Source organism: Cyprinus carpio, chromosome A7, assembly GCF_018340385.1.
Source record: "Cyprinus carpio isolate SPL01 chromosome A7, ASM1834038v1, whole genome shotgun sequence".
In the NCBI taxonomy this organism is placed as follows: Eukaryota; Metazoa; Chordata; class Actinopteri; order Cypriniformes; family Cyprinidae; genus Cyprinus; species Cyprinus carpio.
Genome location: NC_056578.1, coordinates 39,583,683 through 39,611,106, shown reverse-complemented (window position 1 = coordinate 39,611,106; position 27,424 = coordinate 39,583,683). Strand labels below are relative to the sequence as shown.

The 27,424-nt window shown below is 33.7% G+C and overlaps 1 protein-coding gene across 1 annotated transcript; it reads right to left on the bottom strand.

The window, feature by feature from the left end:
• Nucleotides 1-3,126: 3,126 nt before the first annotated feature.
• LOC109108430 (protein transport protein Sec24D-like) lies at nucleotides 3,127-25,892 on the bottom strand. Its single transcript, XM_042761137.1, is given in 23 exon segments — nucleotides 3,127-4,475; nucleotides 5,215-5,307; nucleotides 6,330-6,521; nucleotides 6,615-6,794; nucleotides 8,374-8,492; nucleotides 9,328-9,466; nucleotides 9,701-9,846; nucleotides 10,711-10,807; nucleotides 10,932-11,102; nucleotides 12,160-12,276; nucleotides 12,463-12,556; nucleotides 13,560-13,747; nucleotides 16,931-17,059; nucleotides 17,720-17,835; nucleotides 17,989-18,127; nucleotides 20,980-21,107; nucleotides 21,198-21,309; nucleotides 21,395-21,549; nucleotides 22,711-22,962; nucleotides 23,047-23,189; nucleotides 23,275-23,377; nucleotides 23,622-23,821; nucleotides 25,736-25,892. Coding segments are annotated over 22 exon segments (3,105 nt in total). The 5' UTR covers nucleotides 23,773-23,821; nucleotides 25,736-25,892; the 3' UTR covers nucleotides 3,127-4,334.
• Nucleotides 25,893-27,424: the final 1,532 nt, after the last annotated feature.

Sequence of the window (27,424 nt, the reverse complement as noted above, 5' to 3'; positions counted from 1 at the left end):
GGTGGAAAGTCAAATAAAGATTAAGATGATGTATGTTTTCTAAAATATATATGAAATATATCTTTACAGCTGGGTTTTTTTTTTCTTTCTTTCTGGTTCAGAATCATTTTGCCAACTAGATCAAGATGCTGTATTATAGATTTGGAAGCTACAGGTAGCAAATCAAAGCACACATGTTGTATTTGTCTTAAGGAACACTGTTATAAAGTAATGCTGCTTATATGTATCTTAATTATAAAGTCCTTTAAAAACAAAAAAAAAAAACGTCACATTATGTTTACGTTACTAGCACTATATCACTGTTCTCAAAACATCTTAACATGTGGTTTTATTTATTGAGCTAACTATCTAAGCACATCAGGCTTCTGCAGCCATACAGTATTTGTTTTCATTTGGAGGTTTTGACCATCAGTATTTGTGTGTTTGCAAAGAAGCTCTGTTAATGTCAAAGAAATGTCTTTCAAAGCATTGCTTAAAGGGATAGTTCATCCAAAAATGACAATTTTCCTTATTTATTCACTCGCCCCTTTTCCAAATCTGTATGAGCTTCTTTCTCCATTTGAACACGAAATAAGTTATATTAGTATGTTGGGAACCAAACAGTGCACAGTACCCATTGACTTCCATGGTATTTTTTATTTTTTTATATATATACTATGAAGTCAAAGTCAATTGTTTGGTTACCAACATTCTTCAAATTATCTTCTTTTGTGTTAAAAAGAAGACATAATCAACAGATGAAATAATCTTTATTTTTGGGTGTACTAGCCCTTTAAACCTATGTCTTAATGCATCTAGAGCTGACCTAGATGCTTTACTATCTTCCTACCCCACAGAATTTTTAAGTGAATTTAGAAGCTATTTAGCAATCACTTTTACATTTAGAATATTGTGTAACTGTGGGGAAATCATAATATTAATAAAAAAAGTTAGAAACGTAGTTGACAAAGAGTACAATGTTCTCTGCAACGTTGCCACCTAGTGGATTTAAATTACAGTACAACGTGGGCATGATTTATGGTAAAATTGGAGAAATAATTTCACACAATAACACAAAGCTAAACTGAACAGTCAATATTTAGATGTCCAGTATTTTCCCAGTACTCTGCCTTTAGAATCACATGGGCTCGGTTGCAACAAGCTTCCATTACAATCATATTCATAACTCGTACAAATCATCCCTGTGAAAATGTTTTCTTCATGCATTTCGTTAAAGTCATGAGCAGCAGTTTCCACACCTGCAACAATAATTCTTAAAGCTTGACAAGTGAGCTTTCAAAATCTACACCTGTAGACTAGAGAACAAAAAAGAGAAATTAAGTAATGCAAGTTTTATAACTGTATAAATATAAACAGGCCGGTCCGGACATCAGATTGAATAGAATTGATACATCAATTTGTATTTCAAATGTGTGTAGATATTTCATAAAGTATAAACAAGCATTTTGTTGCATCTGCCCGCTGTTTTATTTTAAGATCTTTTTTTGTTTATTCATTCAGATTATGCAAATAATGTTTATCTGCATGCCTGATTCACATGAGCTTATCCAGGAGAAGAGTGCATGAGCTTTTCCCTACTCTAGAAATCAGTGCCTTTCTTTGTTAACACTCATCCCAAACAACCTGTACTTTCTGTCTGATTTCATTGTACTTGAGTTACAGTATAGGATTGTGATCCTTTTTTAGTCCATTTCTGAAAACAATACTATGTCATGCTGTATTTGAAGTTTCCCATTGACGTTCTGATGATGCAACATTTCTTGTGAGCAGCGTGAGAGCCTGACAGCTGCATGTGTAGAGAGTGAAGAAGGCTTTAGTAATGGGATTGGGAAGAGCTGGCTGGACAGATCTAGTGCTCTGTGTGCCTATCCCATGCTTCTCTGTGGAACTAGATGAGTGCATTTTGTAACATAGAGTCAATAAACCACTCAGAATGTGTTTCATGGCTCCTTCATTGAATGTCAGATCACTGGTAGTTTGGCCACATATTGTACACACTGTGGAGTTTCAGAAGTGGCAGTCACATTTAAATATGAGTCAAAAGACCTTCAATCAGATTAGACACTATACTAAATTTAACACGGATGAAAATGAGGCAAATCTAACCTGCCAATTCATACTGTATCATCTGAACACATTGCCAATATAAATTCGGTGTGACCTCTTAGCGGAATTAAAAGACAGCAAAGTTTAAATTTGCAGCATTGCAGTAACGTGAAGTAAATAACATTTTTACATTTTGAATGTATTGTGTGTAGAATTGTTTTTTTTTTAAGAGAGCACATCTCATATTACTACCCTTATGGTGTCCATAGAAATATTGTGTGTGCAAATTCTAGCAGAGTTTTGCGCCAACCTCGATAAAGGACGACACAAATCTGAAATATGGAACGGAACGGTGCCAAAAGTCTTTAAAACAGAACCCATGAAATTTGACTATGTCATGAGGGATAATGCATCTGTACATTGTGTGCGATGTCAGTCTTATGTCATGTTTTGTAATGTCCTTTGTAGTTGTTTAGTTTCACGTTATTTCTCAGGTAGAAGTCTTAATTTACATTGTAAAATTAATTAATTTACTCTAGCACAGTAGACATCAGTAAAGCAATGCTTCAGTGAATTAAAGAAAGGATTAACGTGTAAGTAAATATCAATTTCTGCTTCAAAAAGTATTACACGATCGAACATGGCCAGAATATGCATGTACACAGACACGTTCAAAACTGTGCAGCTTTACACATACTAAAGAAACCTGATGCCTACACGTACAAAATTGTCTTGTTAACACGGACGAACAGTGCGTGTTGACAGTTAAATTTCATGTTTTCCAGTTTAAGACTTTTGGCCCCATCGGCCTTCCATATTGATGCAAGTTTAAATACCTCACTAACAGCTAGTTGTTCATATGGTTGTTCAGTTCAGTACACAATTTTTGTCAGTTTGATTGTCCCTACCTGGATTTTTTGGGAGTTAACTGGGTTGTAGATTGCAGTTGTCCCTCCTGTAAATGACTGAACTGTATGTGGACACAACAGGATTAAGCACTACAAGGTGAACTGACAACTGAATTTAGCTGCAGTGTGTATGTGGCCTATGAAAGCACGCAAAACAAATACACTTACAAGGTTAACAGGGACAACACCTTTATTCAAAAACAGCTTTATAAAGGCTTTATATTGAAATGTACATGACAGGCTGCCTTCTGCTTCCGGAAATGAATCCTTTCTGTGTTCAATACGAAGAAACACATACGTGTCGGCTCCAAAGCAGTAATGAACAGGTACAAAGACTAGATGCACGTGACCTGAGGTGTAGTTGCTTACGAGTTCTTAAAACCCATATCAAACTGTAAGAAAATATACAGTATTGGTCCAGCAATGTACATTTAGAAGTCAGAAAAAATAAGGCAAATTTAGTATAATAATTGCTCATGTTATAAAACATATCAGATTGGAAATGTCTCAAAGAGCAAAACTGTATGAAGTCAAGAATAACAAATAATGACTGACATTAACTGCAACAAAATAAAAGGGACGTTCCACTTTTAATCAATGTTCAATTATTTTGGTTTAAAAAAAAAAAAGGTGTTTTCTTTGAAGGTCTAATAGTTCAACTTTGAATGTCTAGTGTTCATCTTACAAAACTCACTGGCCTGATGTTGGAAAGCATTGGCATCCCTTTACACATTTTGAAGTATTGGAAACATACAAGCAAATCGTAAACAAGATGTGCAAAATAACATTGAGTAAAAAAATGAAGAAAAAGATATTACTTAAAAAAAAAAAAAAAAAATTGGGATAGCACACAGTGATTCCATTGCAAGACAATTTTTGTACATGACTAGAATTCAGTTTTGTGTAATGTTTTCATCCCTGAAGTCACACACAAAAAAGAGCATGTTTTGTACTGTATATATCCAGTAACAAATCAGTCTATTAATTTAATAGACACTGCACAGATTTTATCTGAAAACACTGTTTTGCACTCCATTGAGCCCATTTTTCTCTTATTTTGCTGCATTAAGGATTCAAAGAAATGTTTCCCTTTGGTAAATGTAATCAGGGGGAATGATTTAAGAAAATCATTCAGACAATCTCTTAATATAATGGCTTCTCAGAACAGGGAGATGTGGCACATTTTAAGGTATTCAATCTAAACACCCATTTACCAGCATCCCTCCTGTCAAACACTGAGGAACAAAGCAGAAAGTTCTCACTGCAGAAAGAGAGCTTGGTTGTATATCATAGGCAGCTGTAGAGGTTATATGAGAAGAGGGCTGTGCACAGTAATGCACCTAACTTGTGTGTGTGTGTGTGTGTGTGTGTGAGAGAGAGTTAAGTAAGCAGCTGCCTGATCTCGCGGTGGACGTAGCACAGGAAGTCCATGTAAGACGCTCCTCCGTGAAGACCCTTGTCCTCCACCAGGTGCTGACGGAACAACATCTCCGATCGGTCCTTCTGCTTCACTATCAGCAGCTGCACAGAGAGAGATGCACATAAATCACACTGCTGATCTCAGATCAGTCAGGACAGAGGAAGATGAGCGTTGAGACAAGTGATAACAAGTGAAGAAAAAAGTTTGGGTTAGATACGATCTCACCGAGGCTGCTTTTTTGTTGTTGTTGTTGATCAAAATACAGTAAAAACTTCAATACTGTGAAATATTATTACAAATCAAAATATATATTTTAAGATTTTAAAATGCAATTTATTCCTGTGGTGCAAAGCTGAATTTTCAGCATCATTACTCCAGTCTTCAGTGTCACATGATCCTTCGAAATCATTCTAATATGCAGATTTGCTGCTCAAGAAACATGTCTAATTATCAATTTTGAAAAAAGTGATGCTGCTTAATATGGGGAATCTGTGATGCATTTTTTTTATTTATTTTTTTTATACATAGTTTAAAAGAATGGCATTGGTTTGAAATGGAAATTTTTGTAAAATATTATTAAAATTTTTACTGCCACTGTCAATCAATTTGATGTGTCCTTTGCAGAATAAAACAATTTATGTATAAATTTATGTATAAATGTGATAGATAGATAGATAGATAGATAGATAGATAGATAGATAGATAGATAGATAGATAGATAGATACTAACTCACAAGCAATATGACACACAAACACATTAACACCATTAGTAATTATTCAAGCCTCTTCATAGTGAACAAAAGACAGATACAGAGAGGAGATGGTGAGGGTGAGCCGTACCTTCATGGATGTGGCTCTCTGCTGTGAAATGCTGGAGATGATTGAATGGATCTTCCTGGAATGAGCATTATCCAGCACAGGTAATGACATCTGCTGAAAGATGATTATAATGCTAGAGTTATCACTGCAGCTCACATAATGAGAAGAACCAGAAAACCAGGTCCTTGATTAAAGCAACACGAGCAGTGAGATCAACAGAGCGGAGAGGAATAATACCATCCTTCAAAGCCAAACCGGGATCAGATATAATCCAATTCCAAGGTACTGTACTGCTTAAGAATACTTGTTTACCAACAAATTCTGTTATTATTCACCTTGATGTTGTTACCAATTTGTATTTATTTGAATGACTGATACAACATTTGTCAATGTTATCTAAGTGAAAAGTCACTCTGACCCTTATCTGGATGGATGTGACAATGTACAATAATCATAAAAATAAAACATCTTATTTTTTAGGTGTAAAACTTTTTAAAACAGTTTGGTTCCAAGAAAATCTGGGATTTTGGAAATATTATGATGTAAAATTAATTAAAAAAATATAATAATAAATAAGTTGTAGTTCTATTTCTAGATCCCTAATCAAACAAGAACATTTGTAATTATGTCACACTTTTGCTAATGGTCAGATGCTCTTGCTGTAAATGAAGCTCAGCATGCTCTTCAGATCATCAGATTCTACACAAACTTGTAGAGTTCATGCCATTTGATGATAAAGACTAATTCTGAAATCTAGATTCACATTTCAGTCCAATTTCTCACTTCAATTGTTATGGTGATTTCAGTTGCAGTGAAAAATTAGACAAAACTGGACAAAGATTGGGAAAAATGAGAAAATTTATGAGCAAATCAGAAAATTACTGATTTCTCAGTAAACCTTCTCTAAGCTCTAAAATGAAATGAAGTTTTTTGGAGCATGTTTTACAAGATAAAACTTTCAGTCTTTCTACTTCAAAATTTCACAATTAATTAAATGTGTTACTTATCGTTTCTTTGTTACTGTCAAATTTACTAGCAATTTTTGGGTGAAGATTGTTTCTACACCCTGTTTTTTTTCAGTCCTGTATTTCAGTTACTGTATAATAAAATGTAGTTATAAAAGCAGTGTGTCATACCCCTTCTGAGGACAGGTGCCCGAGAGAGGGCACATTGAAGAGGTTCTGGATGAGGTCGGGCGGACAGGCCTGTCCCAGCCAGAGGAACATGGAGAGCCCGTTTTCCAGCAGGAAGATGCCGGACTCGCTGAGCCGCTCCTCAGAGCAGCGCACTGGAGCCGGGATCGCATCGCTGGACACATCCATAGTGTGCTGGGAGAGAGAGAGAGAGAGAGCAAACACATGAACTCTAGAGCTCGGGGTTTGATGTCAGTGAGAGAAATGATAGATATGTGTGTAACTGACCAGCGGGATGAGGCGTGGATAGAGCAGGACCTGTGTTTCCTCCACTCCCATCGCATTGACCAGGAGTCTGTGGAAGGCCCGGTCGTCTGTGGAGAGCTCAGTGCTGCCCACTAGAGTCGGAGTCTTCAACAGACTGTTCATGTAGACGGGAAACACCTTCATGGCATCAGGCAGGATTAGCTGCAGGGTCAAATGTTCAAGAAGAGCCAAAAATATTAGAGTTATACAATTTAAGAAAAGTCTGCAAAATTATGGCACAATGTACAGTGTTTTTTCAGTGTGATTTTTCACATGTGTTTTACCCACATTTTGAGTTACACACTACATTGTGTTGTGTTTCAGGGTTGGAGGAAATGTCCATAAAGTTAATGGAAAAGGTTCTGGTAATTTTCTGCCAGGACATTATCCATTTTTCTTACAGTGCAGTGCAGAGATAATCTATTGGATAATTGGATAATCTGATGTGAATCTATTTATTGTAATTAAAATATGAATAGACAGGGTGCAGAAGAAAAAAAAGGTATAAATATAAAGGTATAAAAAAAATACAGAAAAAAATGGTTTCTGCATAGCAGTGTTGTTATTGGTAACTAAAACTAACATTTTGTTCATTGTTAATTAAAATAAAGCTGAATATATTATAGTAAAGTATATAGAATTATTATTATTATTAAAGTACCTACCAAAAGTTTGGAAACTTTACAATTACAAATTATTTTGAAATAACTATCTTCTGCTCATCAAGGCTGAATTTATTCGATCAAAATAAAGTAAAAAAAAAAAAAAAAAAAAAACAGAGATATTGTGAAATATTATTAGAAAAATACAAAAAAAGTCTTCAATTGTAATACAGTACATTATAAAATGTAATGTTATTCCTGTGATGCAAAGCAGAATTTTCTTCATCATTACTCCAGTTTTCAGTGTCACATGATCTTTAAGAAATCATTACAATTTATTTGACTCTCAAGAAACATTTCTGATTATTATCAATGTTGAAAACAATTTTGCTGCTTCATATTTTGTGTGGAAATGATACTGCACTTTATTTTTCAAGATTTGATAAATATAAAGTTTAATGAACAGCATTTATTTGCATTTATCAAATATATTAATTAAATTTGTTAACGCCTTTATCAAACAGAAATCATTTTAAATGTCTTCACTCACTTTTTTCACTTTCATGCATGATTAATAAAATGATTAATTTCTTTCTCTTTTTTAAATCTTATACAAATGTTTGAGTGGTATAATTGTTTCCACAAAAATATTCCAAGCAGCAAAACTGTTTTTAACACTGATAATAATGAGAAATGTTTCTTGAGCAACAAATCAGCATATTAAAATGATTTCTGAAGGATTATGTGACACGGAAACTTCTTTGTAAACAACAACAGATTTATAAACGTTTCTAATGACGAAGGTTGCGTTCCCAAATGTAAATTAAAGTACTAAAATTCCTAAAACTAAAATTAAAGATAAACAGAAATCTTAAAAATAATGATAATAACCATGTCAAAAGCACATCGTAAAATTACTAAAACAAACTAAAATAAAACATGAAATATGAAAATAAAAGCTAATTCGAAACATTAATAAATTCTGTAATAGTATATAATTGAGATGAAAATAACATGGCTGCATTATAACTGTAAATGAGTTTGCACATGCTACAGTATGAAAGCATTAATAAAGGGAGAAGGTGTTTTTATAAGCATGTAAACATAATATGAACGTGAATGTGAAGTGTGTGACTGACCTGGCTGGCTGCTGAAGGACTGGCGCAGTGCTTCCTGTAGCAGGCCAGCATGTGAGCCGTCTGGTTAACCAGGATTTCCCTCACCGTCTTCAGTGGCTGGTTGAGCATGGCACGATACGCTGCAGGATAACAGCATCCAACACAATCAATGACTGTAAGCCATGAGCTCATCATACACTTTAAATGTTTTACAGTTTGGAAAACCTGCACTGAGTATCCTTTGTTCCTCTATAAAACAAATCTGACTTTTGTATAAAAAAACTAATAAAAATCAACAAGTAAAACAAATTATATATATATATTCTTAACAGGCATGTGATGTATGTATATTTATATATGTATATATGTATATGTATATGTATATGTGTATATATATATATATATATATATATATATATATATATATATATATATATATAAACAGACCTGTGAAGAATTTTTGGTGGCAACAAAAGGAAATATACTTCCAGAAAGCATGAATCTATTTAAAATAATTAAAATATGAATGAGAATGACTAAAAAATGACTGATTAAAATTGTTTAGCAGTGTTGTTATTGTTGACTAAAACACACTGAAAAAAAGTGAAATAACATAAATTGCATGAAAAATTAAACTTAAAAGTTGAAAGTTGAAGTAATAAAATTACTAAAACAGAGAAAAAAAAAGTAAAAAAAAATATATAATAATAATAATAATTAAATATATATAAATGAAATTAAAATAAGCACATAACTGGAAAATACTGTATGCTTTGTTTCACTATAAAACCAGTAAAATAAAATAAAATAAATAAACAATCAGATAGTATCAGAATGAAAAATACTACTAGAAAGCAAGTGTTTTATAGATTGGTACATTTTAAAATCTAGCATTATGTTACAGCTTTGAGTAAATCTGTAACAACTGCATGGTGTTTTCATTTACATTCCTTTAAGAGTTGGTAAGGCGGTCACCTGACTTGGCGAAGAAGTTGATGAGGGCGTCTGTCTCACAGCTTTTGTAGAGTTCAGAGAGCTGAGAGCTGCAGTTCAGACTGAGGTTGTGAATCCGCAGCCTCCTCTGGCCACCGATGGTGGTGTAGAGCAGAGCACACTGGGAAACAGAGAGAACAAACTCACTCGTGTTGCTCTTGACAGCACATCAAAACAGCTCAATGAGGACTCAAATGCACTTGAACAATTTTATGCATCAGACATTGTTATTGATGTTACTGATGATGCATGATACATTTTGACTGTCAAGAGTGTCTTAACGTGACCAGTTTTGTTGCATTAAGTATTCCCAGTGACAGTCTTGTGATGGTCTCGGTGTCATGTGAAGCCTGACCTGCATCACAGCTCCAGACTCCTCGCTGAGTGTGTCGTCGTGTTTAAACTCGACCGTCACGGCCTTGTCACAGTCCACTGCTGCCATTTCCACATCTGTAGTGTTGTTCATGTATACGGCCCCAAAGAAGTCTGTCGCCCTGAAGCCTTGAATGACGGGAATCATGCAGATGTTAGGAAAAGCATATGCCATACATACATTACCTTTCAAACGTTTAGAGTCGGTAAGATTTCTTAATGTTTTTGAAAGACGTTTCTTATGCTCAAGGCTACATTTAATTTATCAGCCATTCATTAAAAACAAACATTGTCAGACTTTTTTTTTCTTGATTCCAAAAATAGTGCCAGTTTTGCTCGAGCACATCACTTTCTCACAAATAAGTGCATTTCATGCATCTTTATTTTATTTTGTGTTACAATATTTTGTAACAAAATTTTGGCTGTAACCATTTCGTGAACATTTGGGGGACCAATATTTATTTATTTATTTATTTATTTATTTATTTATTTAAATGAAGCATAAAGAAATAGAACAGTGAAGGAAATTCTCTAGATTGGAAGGAAGCATTTTTAACTATTTGCAAGTAATATTTTAAAATATGCACACATGCACCTAACATGTCGAAAACTCTAAATGTTTCTTGTCTTGTCACATTCAGTTAGGAATTAGCCTACATGAAGCACATAAATGATACAAATGATTTAGTTAAAAACGTCCATATTCTAGAAAAAAAGCCAAGAAGTTTGCATCTGTCCGTCATTTAACATTTCTATCTTAAAACAGTGGTCGAATATTAAATGTTTTGCCGCTTCCCTCTTACCTTGCTCTCTAAAAATGACACTTTTAAACCTTTTTGTCAACCTAAAAACAAACATAGTGCTAAATAATTGAGGGCAGCGGACCAGTTTAAGAAGTTTGGCCATTTCTATTTATTGGGGAAAATTTGGTGCCAATGCCAATTTAATGCATCCTTGTTAAATAAAACTATTAATTTCTATCAAAAAGATCACCTGTGCCAGTACGGACGCGCATGATGGCGTCAAATCCGATGGACTTCTCCACATCTCTCCTGAGGTCACTGACAAACTGCTGACCATTAACCTCCACCTCAAAAGAGAAAAATAAAGGTTTGAGGTCTGACCACAAGAGGGCAGTAATACAAAAGAGTTCATCTTTATTTGGTACACTGTTCACAGCGTCTGTGTTTGATTATGTGCATGTTCTGGTGTACCTGGAAGTTGCTGTACTTGTAGATGGAGCCGCCGGTGTGTGACGGCACATCACCCACGGTGGCTATATCCACATACTGGTTAGGAAACAGGAAGAGATCGACACAACAGCCTTGTGCCACACAGTCTTTAGTCAGCTGCTCATACACACCCCGCAGAGGCTGGAACAGAGTCTGACAACACACACACACACACACACACACACACACACACACACACATCACCAGTCAGTTTATCGTTGCTTAAAGCATTAACGCCATAACAGCACAAATCTGTAAAGCTGCTTTAAATCAATGTGTATTGTAAAAAACACTTACACAAATAAATTTGACTTGACTTGTTTAATACTATTTTCAGGATTTCTGCACATTTTATGCAGGGAAATGTAAGACTTTTTAAGACCAAGTAAAGAAAATGTAAGAAATAAATTGATGGTCTCCAAATATAAAGCAACGCTTCAAAGTTTGAAAATGCAATTTCCGACAGATATCCATTGCTTTGATTCATTTTACAATACTTCAATTACATTTTACATTAAAAAATGCTTGAATAGCTCTTCTCCCAACCAATACAATGTATGAAAAACTTTTACTGAAAAAAAAAAAAAAATCTTCTGATCACACTATAAAAAAAGTGATGATCTTCCTCAGTATTTTGGTCTTGTTTTCCCAGTGCAAATTTTTACATTCTTAAATCAAGATACATTTACTTGAGAAGCAAAATGACGACAAAAAAAGTCTTGTTTTCTGTGAAATTGATCACAATTAAGTGAGTTAATGGTTAACAAAATGGAAAAACAACTTAATTCAAATGAAAAAAACAAGCTTTCATACCCTAATGACAGATATTTGTTCTTTTATTAAATATAAATTCAATTTAGTTTAATTTCTCAGAAAACAAGACTTCATATCTGCATTATGCATCTAAAATAAATGTATTTTGATTTATGGATGTTTAGATATTTGTACTGGAAAATAAAACAAAAAAGTGAGGAAGAAGTGAGGAATGTCGCTTGCACTGCCAAATAAATAAGTAAATAAATAAATAAATAAATAAATAAATATATTTTGTTTTGTTTTTATTGGCAATGCAAGCGACATTTAATGGAAAGACTTTATGAAGTTTGTAAAAGGCCTGTTTAAGGGACTTAATTTCTGGAAGGATGAATTAAGACATTTTAAGGCATGAATTAAGGCATTTTAAACTTCATTAAATAAAATAAATATTTACCTTCTCCTTTTCTGTACCCACTAGTTTTCTGTCATCTCTGTTTTTGAGTTTTCCTGGAGCCTCTGCTGTTGGGATGGAGGAATGAAAGATGAAGAGTTTGCCACTGCATTCAGCTGCCTGATGAGAAAACACAAATAAAAATAAATTACTGTCAGATGTCAGATAAAGTGCACTTTTGTTAAACAATGTCAGAAACAACTAAAGGATGAGGCTAAATATGCAAGTACAATTACAAAGGGACATTCCAGACAGACTGATGTCAGTGTTTGGTAAATAGTTGAGCCTCTTAGATTTTGTTTTTACCTTTAGTGCCTCCACACCAGCTTGGATGACCGGAGCGAAAACCGTCTCACTCTCGTTGGTGTCAGCAAACATGTCAGGGATCTGATCTAAAAGGCTAAAGAAAATAATACATAAAATCATATTAACAACAAGAATAGGTCATTTCTGTCTCATAAAGTCAAGCCATGCTTTAGGATAATGAACAGTGAATTATAGAAGAGTATAAGGTTAGGAAGTGATTACTAGTCTGAGCAGTTTACATCTTCTGACAAATCATCCATTACTCACATATTTCTATGGAGACATTAGTGATGCATGCAAAATATTTTAGCATTAATAATCCTTTTTTGCTAAATATTATAAAACAATACATAAAAAAAATGCATTTGTGTATGTATGTTGTGTGTGTATTATATATTCACAACATCTGTACTCAGAGACTTCCTAAAGTTCTGAGTATAGATTAACTTATATTGTGAATGTGAATTTAATACCAATATCAGTTTCCTGCCTAATTAATTAATTAATTATTAAAGAATTATTTATATAACTTAATCCATTACTTATTAATTATGTTATAATTAACAAATTATTCATATGTTAATTAATTATGCAGTCTTAAAGCTCAAAGAGTACAACATGTCAGCAACACCAAGGTCATGGGTTTGATTCCCATGGAATGCATTAACTAATAACATATTAATATATTTTTATATGCATATAGTTTTATTTAAAGCATTTGCCAAATGCATAAATGTTTAAGTATCCAATAACCAATATGCAGATACACTGCCTTAATAAAACAACGTATATGCATTACATATTGCATATTTATTTGCATATTCTTTTATACTTTGTCTTGTACTATATTCTTGTATATTCTTTATATTTTGATGTCTTTGTAACATATTATCTGTTCCGTCTTTCTTGTGAGGAGATAAACTAAGAATTTCATTGTACCTAGATAATATGACTATATATATATATATACACATGGTGACTTTAATACTAATACTAAATGCTGTATATGACTCAATGTAATAAGCCTAGACGTGTCTTATAAATTAAACTATTTACAGAATGGTTTCACTTATAACTACAGACAGAAATGAACCTACTTGTTGACGACAGCTCGGGACTCCTGGAAGTTGACGAGGAATCCGTCGAGAAGCGGTACAAACATCTCAGCCACATCAGAGACCACCATCATCTGCGGCTGGGCCAGAGCGCTCTTCACATTATAGAAGTGCAGGATCTTATTATAGGTGACAAAACCCACTTTGATGGGCGAAGTCTCTGCTCCCTCCTCCTTCAAAAGACAAAGTACATAAGAAAACTGATAAGTAACACCAAAAAGGTAGTAAAAAAAAAGTATTGAGTATACTTTACGTATGCAGATACAGTTGAACATACTTAGATAACTTTATATAAAGCACTGGGTGATAACATAATTCACATTTTATTGCAAAAGTAATGAGATTTGCAGTGAAGTATATATTGCTTTACGTGAGTATACTGCAGTAGTTCATCAAATTACTCTACTATATTACTATAGTAACTATAATATAGTCCACGAACATTTGACCACAAGAAAGTGTGCAAATACTTTCTTTTAAGCGGTACATTTATTCTATTATTAAACATTAAAAAAAAATCCAAAGCATTAGAAAAAAAAAAAAATGCATTAAATGCATTAGAAAAAAACAGCAAAGATAGAATGATAATGATTCCTATAATAATAACAACTATATTTTGTTCTCATTTAAATTTTAATTTAATTTTTTACTAATTTTATGTGCTTTTCTCATTTTTATTAGTTTTTGTTTTTTAATACATTTAAGTATAGCTTAAAGGCCCATTCATGAATGATAGAATGATGCCTAAATATATGATTCAAGAATGATAACTATAAAGATAACTATAACAACTATATTAACATTCACACCAACGGACGATAATGTTCTGTTCATAATCAGTGTGCCGCAGTTTTAAAGCTCTTTAAAGAAGAATGGATTATGATTGGCTGTCAATGTTTTTATTATTCATCACCTTGAAAAAAAAAATCATTCTGAAGGCGATTACAATGCTATTGATCCTCTGTGCAGTTATCGTTAAAGCTGTGGTGTGGAGTCTGCTATACTTTTAAATTTAAATAGATTTTTTTCAACTATATGTTTATATTTATCATCCCATGTGTGAATAGACATTAAGTGTTCAAATACTATTTTATCTGCTTGTATGTTACTTTGATGGGAAACACTGACCATACAGAGCTAAAAATGACAATTTCACATGCTTAGTATTCCATCAGTTTAAAGAAATGTGCACATTTCACCATCGAACATCTACCAGAGCACTGTGTAGTAGCTGATAGCGGAGAGCTGCGTGGGCCAGTACATACAAGCATTCCAGACTGACGTCTGTATCTGGGCTTTGTAGCTTTCTAAGGTTACATTTGTAAGATTGTAAAACATGGTGATGGTTTGGATCACTCACAGTCCATATATGCCAAGTCTCTCATTAAGCTAGAGACAAACTCTCCAATACAAATCCTATCAGGCCCTAACAGACCCCATCGACTCTAATGTGGTTTTCATTAACTGTGCACAATCTAGCAAGCAAAGCCAGGAACAGAGGAGAGAAATCAGATATAATAGCACAGGCTTATTTGGAGTGCACTACCGGACTGCTTTCACAGTGAGGTCAGATCACAAACAAATAAGGACGTACCCTTAGGAACCAGCCGAGGAGAGGTAAGGAGTTTAGGAGGGTGAAAAAAAAAAAAAAAAGTTTCTCAGAGGTGAATCAAAAGCTCACCTTTCAGCTAGCCATCATCCAAAGAAACGTTATAATTGAAGCCATGTGTACCATGAAACATTTAAATACTTGGAAACGTTGCAGAACTAGAGCCGCTGAACCTCCTGACTTCCTTCAGGCAGACATTTTCAAATGATGAGATACTGGAATTGTTTCTCTCCCTAGGTTTTTTTCTTGCTTGTTCTCCCGTTACCATATTTGGCAGAGAATTGGGGCTCTTTTTCAGCTGGATTGGTTCACATTCCAGGCTGATAGTAGCTGAGATGAACATGTGTTCAACCTGAGAGGTGCGGACAGAAAACGGAGGGGTGGCTTCTGCCCAAGGCTTTAACTTTACTCCCAGCCAAACACCTGGAGCTGGTGTCAGTGTGTGGGATGGGGCATGAAAGCAATCCTAAATATATCTTCAGTGCAATCCAGATCTTTACAGTCTTAGCTGTCCAAACTTTAAAATACTAACAGAATGATCTATTCCCTCTGCTAAATATCAGTTCACCGGCCAGCACAGAGTCAACAGATGCACAAGGGCTGCTGATGGGTCAAATGTTTGCAATTTGCTGAAATGTTTTAAAATGTAGTTTTGTTTTACTTTTCTACTCTATATAATTTATTTACAGGGAATCATTTATATATATATATATATATATATATATATTATATATATATATATATATATATATATATATATATATACTTAAGATCAAAAATTATAATTACAATTAATTACATAATATGCATAAAAATAATTTGTCACAAAAAATTAAGTAAATTGCAAAAAAGAAAAATGTGATTACAAATTGTGAACAGTGATATTATTATTTTAGTATTCAATATTTATATAATATTATAGTTTTTATTAGTATTTTCAATTAGCTTTTATTTTGACATTTTAGTCATTTTTATTAGGTTTATATTATATCATATATTTTTAGGTTTGACGTTTAGGTTTAATTTATTTTATTTCAGTTTTAGTTTTTATTTATTTCCAATTTCCAGTTTCATTTTGATGTTTCAAAATTTTTCAGTTACAATTTTCTTTTCTTTTATCATCTAATATTTGCATTTAATATAATTTTAGTTTAATTTCAATGAACAAGCTTTAGTTTTAATTAACGGTTACCCTGGTGAAAAAAAAAAAAATTAAAAGTAAAGAGACCAATAACAGCAGGTGATATCTACAGTATTTCCCTAAACACAGATTTTAACCTAAAATTGATTTTGAGAAAAAAAAAAAAAAAAAAAAAAAAAAAAATATTACACTTTATTTTAAGGTCCAATACTCACCATTAACAAACCATTAACTACGACTTTTGCCTCAATAAACTCCTAATTTGCTGCTTATTAATAGTTAATAAGGAAGTTGTTAAATTTAGGTATTGGGATTAGGGATATAGAATATGGTCCTGCAGAATAAGTGCTTTATAAGTACTAATAAACAGCCAATATGTAAATAATAGCCATGCTAATAAGCAACTAGTTAATAGTGAGAATTGGTCCCTGTACTAAAGTGTTACCAAAAAAAAAGAATGTACATATCCACTATCAAAATCCAAGAGCAAAACAAGAAAAACAAAATGTTCAAGCATCAAGTTATTATGAAGAACGATAGTGATTTATCATTTTTCTCCCCCTCATTGTCTTTAAATGTAGACAGCAAACATTATCTCTCAACTTACTTTGGAAGTCGGTCAAGCAGTGTCTTCAGTTCCTCACATATTAGTTTGACAAGTCCACTTTTTATGTTGTTGTAGGAGACATCGATCATGAAGATGTAGGCAGGAGGATTAGGAGGCTTATTATTTAAAGACAAAAAAGAACATCACAGAATGAATTATGGTAGTTCGTGAACTTCAAAGTGGGCTGTTTTTGCTTGTTCTTCACAGAATTCGTACACAAAGTCTGCAATCATGTAAAAGCATATCATATGCACATTGCACAAGAAAACTTTTTTATCTTTTTATATATAGAAATGCCAAGATGAACATATTACAGTCTCTAAAAACACAACAGTGGGAAATAGGATTACGATAAAGACTCCTTGTTTTTACTCCCAATGAACAGTATGCAGTAGAGATCAGCTGTGATGATTTTATTAAGCACTGCAGGAGCTGATCCTCACATATTAATAAACATCTGAGAGAAACAGGAGCCCAGACAGAAGATTATGGTGTCAGGCTGAGATGAGGAACCCAGGCACGGACTGGGGCCAAAAATGTGTCATGGACCTCTTTAGTCCGATAACTGAATTGAAATTAAGTTAATTTGAGATAACAGCCTACTTTTGACCCTGATCCATGAGAATGTAATACAAAACTGTACCATCACATTACTACAGGGAAATTTTGTTAGCAAATATAATCTATTAATATTAAACCTTACTAATGTAATAAACTCTAACTGTGACCATTGTACACTTATATAAAAAGTGTGCATGCTTATTTTCAAACAACTTCTCTGTTACCTTGCAGTAATCCAATGTGGCAATGAACTCATATGAGCCCAAAGACAGTTCTGGTCTCTCATACAGATCCATTCTTCTCCCCATATGGTCCAAATGCTGGAAATACTGCACTGGGACTGGAAAGGTAGTGATAAACCATTTTTTGAAACACTTTTTTTTAGCTACGACTGCACAGACAAAATAACCCCTATTATACGTTGACAAGAAACACAACGTAAAGCTGCGTGTACGAATTAAGGTCCCAGCAGTCTCGATGGTACAGTACCAACCTTCATTAACGCAGCTGCAGAAGCCACACTGGTAGCGTCGTCCTCCATCCATAAACTGCATGTAAGGACACATGTAGGCCTTACAGCGATTGCAGCGGATTGGTCCAGTCTCACCGTGGTTTACAATGTACAGAGGAGTCTATGGAGAGTGAGAAGGAAAAATAAGACCTATATACAGCCTTAACATCTTTACTGTAACACACACCACAAGGTTTCTATACGCTTACAGTATGTATAATTGCACATGCACTACTCTTCAAAAGTTTGTATATTTCTTTTTTTGTTTTATACTTTTATTCAGTAAGGATGCATTAAATTGATCAAAATCAAAAGTAGAGAATTTCTGATGTTACTAAAGATTTATATTTCAGTTAAATGCTGTTTTGAACTTTTTATACATCAAAGTATTCTGAAAAAAAAAATTATGTTGGTTTCCACAAAAATATGAAGCAGCAAATCAGCATATTGGACTGATTTCTGAAGAATCATGTGACACTGAAGACTGGAGTAATGATGCTGAAAACTCGGCTTTGATCACAGGAATAAATTACATTTTGAAATGTATTAGAATAGAATACAGTTGTTTTAAATTGTAATAATATTTCACAATCTTTTAAGAGATTTTACTGTATTTTTGACTGAATAAATGCAGCCTTGGTGAGCACAAGAGACTTTTTTCAAAAACATTCAGACTCCACATTTTCGAAATGCAGTGTATACAACTGTTAATTTAAATAAATAAAATCACATTTTAAATTTCAGATAGAAAAAAAAAATAATTATCATCTTCATTAACTGAAGGCCAACAAATCATATTGATCTGTAGCTATGTGGTTATTGTGCAGTTCAATTTGTTTACAAAGATACAATATGAAGTACATACATTATATTGTATATAATATATATAATGTATAGTATATTATATATATACTATACATTATATAGTTTTCAGTCAGCTTCTAATTTATTGTAGATCAATATTTCATTGTTGCTGTGTCATTTTAATAAGGTAGCATCGCAAAATCTGCTCTATCAGAGACGATGAGTGGTAACACTTCAGATTAGGAAACATTTTCACTCCTAACTAATAGTATTTCCTCAATAAACTAATTTGCTGCTTATTAATAGTTCATAAGGTAGTTGTTGAGTTTCGATATGAGGTGGATTAAGGGCTCTAAATATGCTCATGTAGAAAAAGGCATAAACATGTGCTTTATAAATAAACAGCCAATATGCTAATAATAAGCATGCTAATAAGATACTAGTTAATAGTGAACAGTGCTCCCTAATCTAAAGTGTTACCCAATGAGCTTTTATTAAGGTGAAAGGGATTACGAATGAATTTATTGACTTTGGCTCATAGATGCTGCAATATGGAGTCACAGCTCAAAATCAAAACTGACTGCAGTGTATTGTGCCTTAAAATGTGGTCTAATTTCCTCCTTTATTTGAGAGTACAATAAACTACATGTCCCTTGCAGACTGAACTTAATCTAATTAGCTTCTCGTGAGAATACTAACATTTCCTAAAAAGGCACTGAAGCATAAATATGAAGGGTAAAGCAATGAGAGACTCCCGAGTAAAACAAGGCTTCAAAACCACTATTAATCTACTGACACAATAAACTTACGGGACACCCATGAATTAGGTTTTAAACATATTCTATAGGCAGTATTTTCCAAAGATATCACAATGGACAACAACATCCAAGAGTTCATTCATTCAGCCTCATGTGGTTTTAAACCTGATTTTCGTTTTCATTCTATGTAACACAAAAGGAGAAGTTTAGCAGAATGTTGACGCTGCTCTGTTACGTACAGTATAATGACCAGGGTCTGTCAAGATCCAAAAAGAACAAAAAGCACTTCTCTCATCTGCTACAGCTCTCAAATCCCAATAAATCTCAGATCATACTATATGAATATGTGAATATTCAAATTACACCAAAAAGATGAGTGTTTCAGCAGAGAAACTAAACTATGGTATGACTTCAGAAGATCAGGAATACAGTGCGCAAGTCATGAGGAATAATGTTATGGTACTACTTCCATTGTTTTTTTTATTTATTTTTATTTTTAACTTTTTTTTGGAGATTGACAGACCCTGGTCATATTGATTTTTTTAATGAGCACCCCAAAAATCCTTAATATAGACAGAAAATCATATGGTTTGAAATGAACTATGAATTTCTATGCTTTAATGACTAGAATAACCCTTGAAAAGAAGCATGTTTAAATGTATTAAATGTGCACTTGTAGTGTACTTCAAATCTTAAAAGTATGTTTTAAAAACCAAAATAAAAGGCCACTTAAGTGAACTTAAAGAGCACAAATTCATGACTGTATCTTAAAACACTTAAGTACTTTTTTTTAAAGTGTACTTTGTAATAATGTCATGTTAAAAGTTCTATGTTATTAAAGTACATTTTACTTCATCATTAGGTTTTAATAAGCTTTTGTCATGCTTTAAAGAAGTACACTTATTTTGATGCAATCACTACCATACTAAAGCACGTTAATCACTTGATTATAATTTTATCCATAGTTTATTTGACATTACATTTCTACTTAAGTGGGTCAAAAAAAGCACTCAACTAATTAAACTATTTGCAATTAATATGAATTTAAACCTACCGTATAATACATTTTCATTTAAAAACAATTAATATCCAAAAACATCCATTACATCTAGTTTGCACTTTAGAAAATTATTTTAAAGTATATGATTTTCGTATTAATTGCTCTTTTTAAAAATAAACTGTTTCACAAGGAAACATACAGTATGTACAGTTTTACAGCACTAAACAGTATGAAATTCCCAAAGCCATGGTTTTGTACATTTTAATTTAGAAATAAAAAGTACTAAACATTACTACATTTAAAAGTCACTTATTTTGTAGCAGTCCTCATTTGTAAATCATGTCTGCTGAATGTCCAAATGTAAAAATAAATCTAGTACATAAACTCAAAACTGAAGAACTGCAAAAATACCTCATTTTTGGGCACAGTGGCGAAGGGTTTGATGATGGCTGCCAGAGGCACTTTGCACTGCTTTGCAAGGTCGGCAGTGCTGGGGAAGGAATATGTTGTGCACCGCATGAACCTAGGGCTGGCATTGCCAAAATGACAGAAGAAAGGTTAATGTGTTAAACAAAACACCTTTTATGCTAATATTAGGAGAGAAGTGCAAAGCCGGCTGCCATGCTCACCTTGATCCTGCACTGTGAAATCTGTGGTGACCAGTGGAGGCACCTGACCTCTGATGTTTGTGACATACACCTGGCCTCCTCTCTTAGCCTGGTCATCCTCAATCACGTGCGTCTGCAACAGACAAGTCAGTGTACCTTGAAATGTGCACAAATTTAAAAGATTTTACATTATAAAGCAGCATTTTGTCTGTTGTTACCGTGCTTGGAATGGAGTCTGGGTCCAGCTTCTTTTGAGGAGGGCCTGCCATTTGTGCTGGACCTCCAGGAAAGCCTCCTGGGAAAGCACCTGATTGTGGCCCTGCCATCTGTGGTCCTGCCATCTGTGCACCATACGGGCCTGAAATCGGGCTCCCTTTAGATCAGAACCAAAAAGAGTTATTTCAGTTAACATTTGCCTCTAAAAATACTGAGTAGAGGTGAGGTGTGTCATTTCTGCACCACAAACGCAAATGAAAAAAATAGGTGGACTGTTTTTTACAAGGACTTAAGTTTAACATATACAGTGCCAGTCAAAAGTTTGGAATAATTCAGATTTTTTATGTCTCATAAAACAGTGGCTACCCAGTCTGAAAACAAACTATGGAATAGTCTCATGATTTTGGATGTTTTTGAAAGTACTAAGTTTAACTCATACAGGCTGCAAAAGTTTAATAATTCAGAATTTTTACAAATACAGTAAATCAGTATGCTGCAAGGCTGCATTATATTATTACAAATTTAGTAAAAACAGTAATATTGTGATGTTATTAATACATTTTAAAATGTAATTTATTTCTGTGATGTAAAGCTGAATTTTCAGCATCATTACTCCAGTCTTCAGTGTCAAATGACCCTTCAGAAATCATAATAATATGCTGATTAGCTGCTCAAAAAAACATTTCTTATTATTAATAATGTTGAAAATAGTTTTCGCAGCTTAATACTTGTTTAAAACTGCGATTCAGTACCATTCAAAAGTTTGAGGTAAGATTCAGCAAAGACACAGTAAATTGTTCAAAAGGCATTTATAATGTTACAAAAGACTTCCATTTCAAATAAATCTTTCTTTTTCATCAAATTTTTTTTTTTTTTTTTTTTTTTTATTATTTTTTCACAAAAATATCATGCAGCACAACTGTGTGCGAAATTGATAATTAGCAGAAATGTTTCTTGAACACCGTATCAGCATATAAGAATGATTTTTGAAAGATCATGTGACACTGAAGGCTGGAGTAATGATGCTGAAAATTCAGCTTTACATCACAGAAATAAATTACATTTTACAATACATTCAAATAGAAAACGGTTATTTTAAACTGTAATAATATTTCACAATATTACTGTTTTTAATGTGCAGCCTTGGTGAGCATAAGAGACTTCCAAAGAAACCTTTTCCAAAATCTTAAATATTATAAAGTGTAATTCTAAAATCTAAAGTATTTTAGAGTATTTTAACAAATGTGATACAATTCACCCTTAAATATAAGCTCTAGAACTTTTCTTAATCATTGGTGCAATATTTCCTAGTTCTTACCTGGTTGCTGTGGATAGCCTTGGGGTCCCAGTGGTGGTTGGTGGACACCTGGTCCAGGTGGGCCAGACATTCCCATCGGCGGAGCTGCCACAGAACCCATCGTGGCCATCGGAGGAGGAGAACCAAATGAGGACAGCTGCTGTCCTGGTGGAGAAAGGGGCGGATGTCCCATTGCTGGTGGAGGTGATGTGTGATATTGTTGTGGTGCTGCTGAGCTGGAAGGAGACTGTGGTACCTGCATGGGCCTTTGGCCTACAGATCACAGTGCATGGGTATAAAACACGCCAACTGAAAGTCAGTCCACTTAAAATCAATATAAAATGCCATCTAACGTACCATATCCTCCAATGTTCATGGCACTCATTTGATTGGTCAGCTGTTGAGTTGGAGGTGGGGCTTGTGCCATACTATAAAAAGCACTTTGAGGAGGCTGTCCATAAGGAGACATGGAAGGAGCTGAAGCAACAGGAGGAGGGAAACTGACGAGAGCAAAAAAAATAAAAATTATTATTACTGAAAGTTGCGATTTCAACAATGCCATCATCACATTGAACCAGTACTCACCTGTGGGGATGGGCCCCATTCTGCTGAATGTTAGCCCCATACTGGCTGGACACTGGTGGTGGAGGCATCCCAGAAGAAGAGGAGGCAGGGGGCTTGAGCACACCTGGAAAAACAGCATGCATTTTACATGGACAGAATCATGCGAGAAGATAATACTGTGACAAAAATATAATTTCAGCATATAAACTACAGAGGATACAGGCTACAGAGGATACTGCAGACACTATAATGAAAAGCAGTTTCATAATGGATTGACACTGTTTAGGTGCTGTGACTCCTGTATCGTAAGGACAAGATGAAACTTGCCAGTTTTAGAACAGAACTCAACAGAAGAAGATTCACTTTACCTGTCGGAGGGGCGGAGTAACCCTGCGGAGGAGATCCATAGGCGCCATAATGCGACTGAGGTGGGGGGTTCCCAAACCCTGCAGAGTATCCCCCCATTCCAGCCTGGGCCTGGGAGTATGGAGGGGCGGCGACATAACCTTGCTGACTCATCCTACTGTTATACGTTTTTCATTCCAGTCTGGGACAAAAAAAGGGTGACCTGGAACAGAAGAAAGAGGGTGAATTCATTTCGCAGGTTTCAAAACAAAACATACACAGGGACTTTTAATGTTGAAGTCACGAAACTTCTAATCTATGTGTTGCATTCGGCTCTATACTAACCATTGTGGAAAAAGAAGTGCACTTTAGCATACTTTGAAAAGAGTACTAATTATGGAAAGAATATACTTAAGCGCGCACTGAAAGGTATGTTTTCAGGCACTTAATTGCATGTTAATTAATTGCAATGAAATGTAATGTATTATAATTTAAATTTATATTAAATGCAATTACCTGAACTTTAAAATGCCTTTATCAACTTAAGTATATTTTTTTTATGCAATTTCATAATTACTTCTCCTGTCTTTGAAATTTGGTTAAAGTGTACTGCTGAATTTATTGACAAGCATTTATGGTAAAATAAAATATACTTTAATGTCATTTCTGTTGAAACTTCGGTGCCATGTGTTTAAACATATACTTGTAATTACAATTTGCAATTTAGTACATTTAGTATGTTAGTCAACACATCAAAATAAGTGTACTTTTTTAATGTATGACATCAAAAATTGTGAATTAACATTTTAATTTGACATTACAATGTGCGCGTTTTCAAAAGTGTACTTAAATGTGTTAAGAAACAGTCATAAAAGTGTCTCTTTTTAAGTACACTCAAGCAGCATTTTACTTATATATATAAAAAAATAAAAATTCTACAAGTGCATATTCAATATAATTATAATGAAATGTTTTCTACAGTTTAGAGTTTACCTGATATGATTACCTCAACCCTAAGCACGTGCGATCAGGAACTTTGTCACTAGACCTAGATAAGAGGAGCTAATGATAACACAATCGGCCATATATTAATATAATGGTTTTGTTATTGTATTCAACCCTCAAATTAATTATCATTAAAGCTGACATCATTATGGTAACTGCATATTTTTAAGTTATTAACTGTAAATGTCATTAATGTTAACTTGCCAACATTTCTGCGCTATTAAAATATAGTTTTGTTACTTTACAATGTACCGGTTTTAATAAAAAAAGGCCACATGATGATTTAAAGTTAATCAAAAATGGTCTAAAACAACAAAACAGGGTTGAAAAAAATACTTAATGACAAAAAAATGCAACCTATAACACTCCTCTGTGCATAACTGACATTAATAAAAATAAAAATAAAAAGTTAAGCAGGGAATTTCCCATAAACTAAAAAGGTGATTCATACTTTGTGTGTGTGTTTTTTTTTTTTTTTAATAAACCAGTAAAATGACAAGTATGGTTTTCTTAAATATAATATGGCTTCACCATTGCAGTTGATCAACAAACAGGTTTTATTGTTAAATAACTCACATTTTTACAAGGTAATTATAGGCCTACAGTCTACGTAGTTACAATAAACTTTTTTTTTGTCTGAGACTTCACGTCAGTATTTCTGCGAGAGGCCTTCAGTAGCTCTCAGGGAAAGATAATATTTAATTTAAATCATTCAACACACACGATATTCCGATCAGCGATGTCATGGCAGAGATGCTACAGCGCGAATGTAATGTTACAGTATCAGTCTGCCCTGCCACCTCAAAGACCTGCAATGTTTCACTTTACTGAATAAAGTGCATTTTGAAGGACTTCAGCACATGACATGGATATACAGACTCGATATAGGCCTACTGACAACAACAACAACAACAACGTGCGTAGCCCAGCTGTCGGCGATACAAAGTTACCAAATATTTTCCGCTAGAGATGGAAACTGGCATAGCTTACTGTACAAGCCAAACTTATAAATATATATAACGTTACACATAGGGCCTCTAAAGAATGGCGCTTATACACTAAGGTCAAAATAAGGTTGCCTTTCAAAACCCATTTTAGTTTATTAGTAGATAACAAAATAATAAAGACTTACCTGAAAGCGAACGATGTGTCCTTTCCTCTGGTGATGTTGAATTGCGAGCCGAGAGTGCCACGTCAAGCTCCAGCACAGCGCCGGTGTTGCGTACATTGAGCCGCCGCCTCTGCGCTTGCGCGGGCTGATGGGAACCACTACACGTCAGCAAGGATGCCGAAGTGCGCCATGCTGTCATTGGTCTCTGATATGAAATGAGCTCGTTCTGATCTGTGGGCGTTTCCTGAATATAAAACGAGTGTAATGTACTCGTGTGGACATTCTTCTGTTCTTTGGTCTTGTGCACAATATGTCGACTGTGACAGTATCCAAGTCAATATGGAAAAACATTGATACAGTTATAATACTTTGTGCTTTTTGACCCACTTAAGTACGTCTTTTTATGTAATTTCACAATTCTGTTTTCTTTTAAATAAGTGTACTGCTGAATGTATTGACAAGTATTTGCTAAACTAAAATATACTTTACTGTCATTTCTGTTGAAAGTTGTATGTCATATATTTGTAAAGAGGGAGTTGTAATTTAATACATTTAATATATGTTAACTTTAAATGTCATTTGGAACGTCACATACTGTATGGTTAAAATTATAATCAAGTACTTTACATGTGCTTAAGGCAACACATCAATACACATCGTGTATTTATTTAAAGGATTATTAAAACAATGATTTTATGTACATTCTCTGTATAAAAAAAAATAGATAAAAGTATACTTAAGTGGACTTTTATTTCATATTTTATACGTTTAAGATTTGAAATGCACTACAAGTGCACATTCAATACAACTAAGCGCTTATTTTTTACAAGGATATCTCGTATTAGATATAAGATATAGGAATATGTAAAGTCTGTAATGTTTTGTCTGTAATCTAATCTTGACCCTTAGATCTAGTCTTCCTCAGTCGTTTTAGTCTAAATTGATCTGTCAAGTTTATTATACTGCAATATAATAAGTAAGCTGTATTAACGCTGATCTTTATTACTGTACCTCCTGGATGTATGAACAGTGGCATTAGGCATGTAAAATATTCTGGTCTTGCCCCTCTGATTGATTTAATCTGATTTTGCTAATGAACATCTTGATTAAAACTGACACTCCTCTGGCTCTAGTTCTGTGGGACTTCAATAACTGACCATAGTCCATATTAACAAAGAAAAAAAACTTATAATGTAAAATAGGAAAAATAAGTATCTTAAGTAAGTAAATATATAAATCTCAAAACATTTGTACTTAAAATGCGTTATAAGCCATTGGCTGTACAGAATTTGTACTTAAAAAGTGCGTTATAAACACACCATTGGCTTTGGGCAGCAATAATTTATATATACATGCATATTACAGCCTATATATATATGGTATATATAGACTTGATATATTAGGGTTATATCAAACTCTCTAACCATATATATATATATATATATATATATATATATACACACACACACACACACACACACACACACACACACACATATATATAACATCATATATATATATAAATTATTGCTGAAAAGCCAATGGCTTATAACGCATTTTAAGTACAAATGTTTTGATATTTATTTATATACTTACATACTTAAGATACTTATTTTTCAAAACAATTTAACAAAACAATTCAGGAAACAACAAAAGTGGAAATGCTAGCATAAATAAAGCATTAGTTTGACCTATTTATTTTATTTTAAT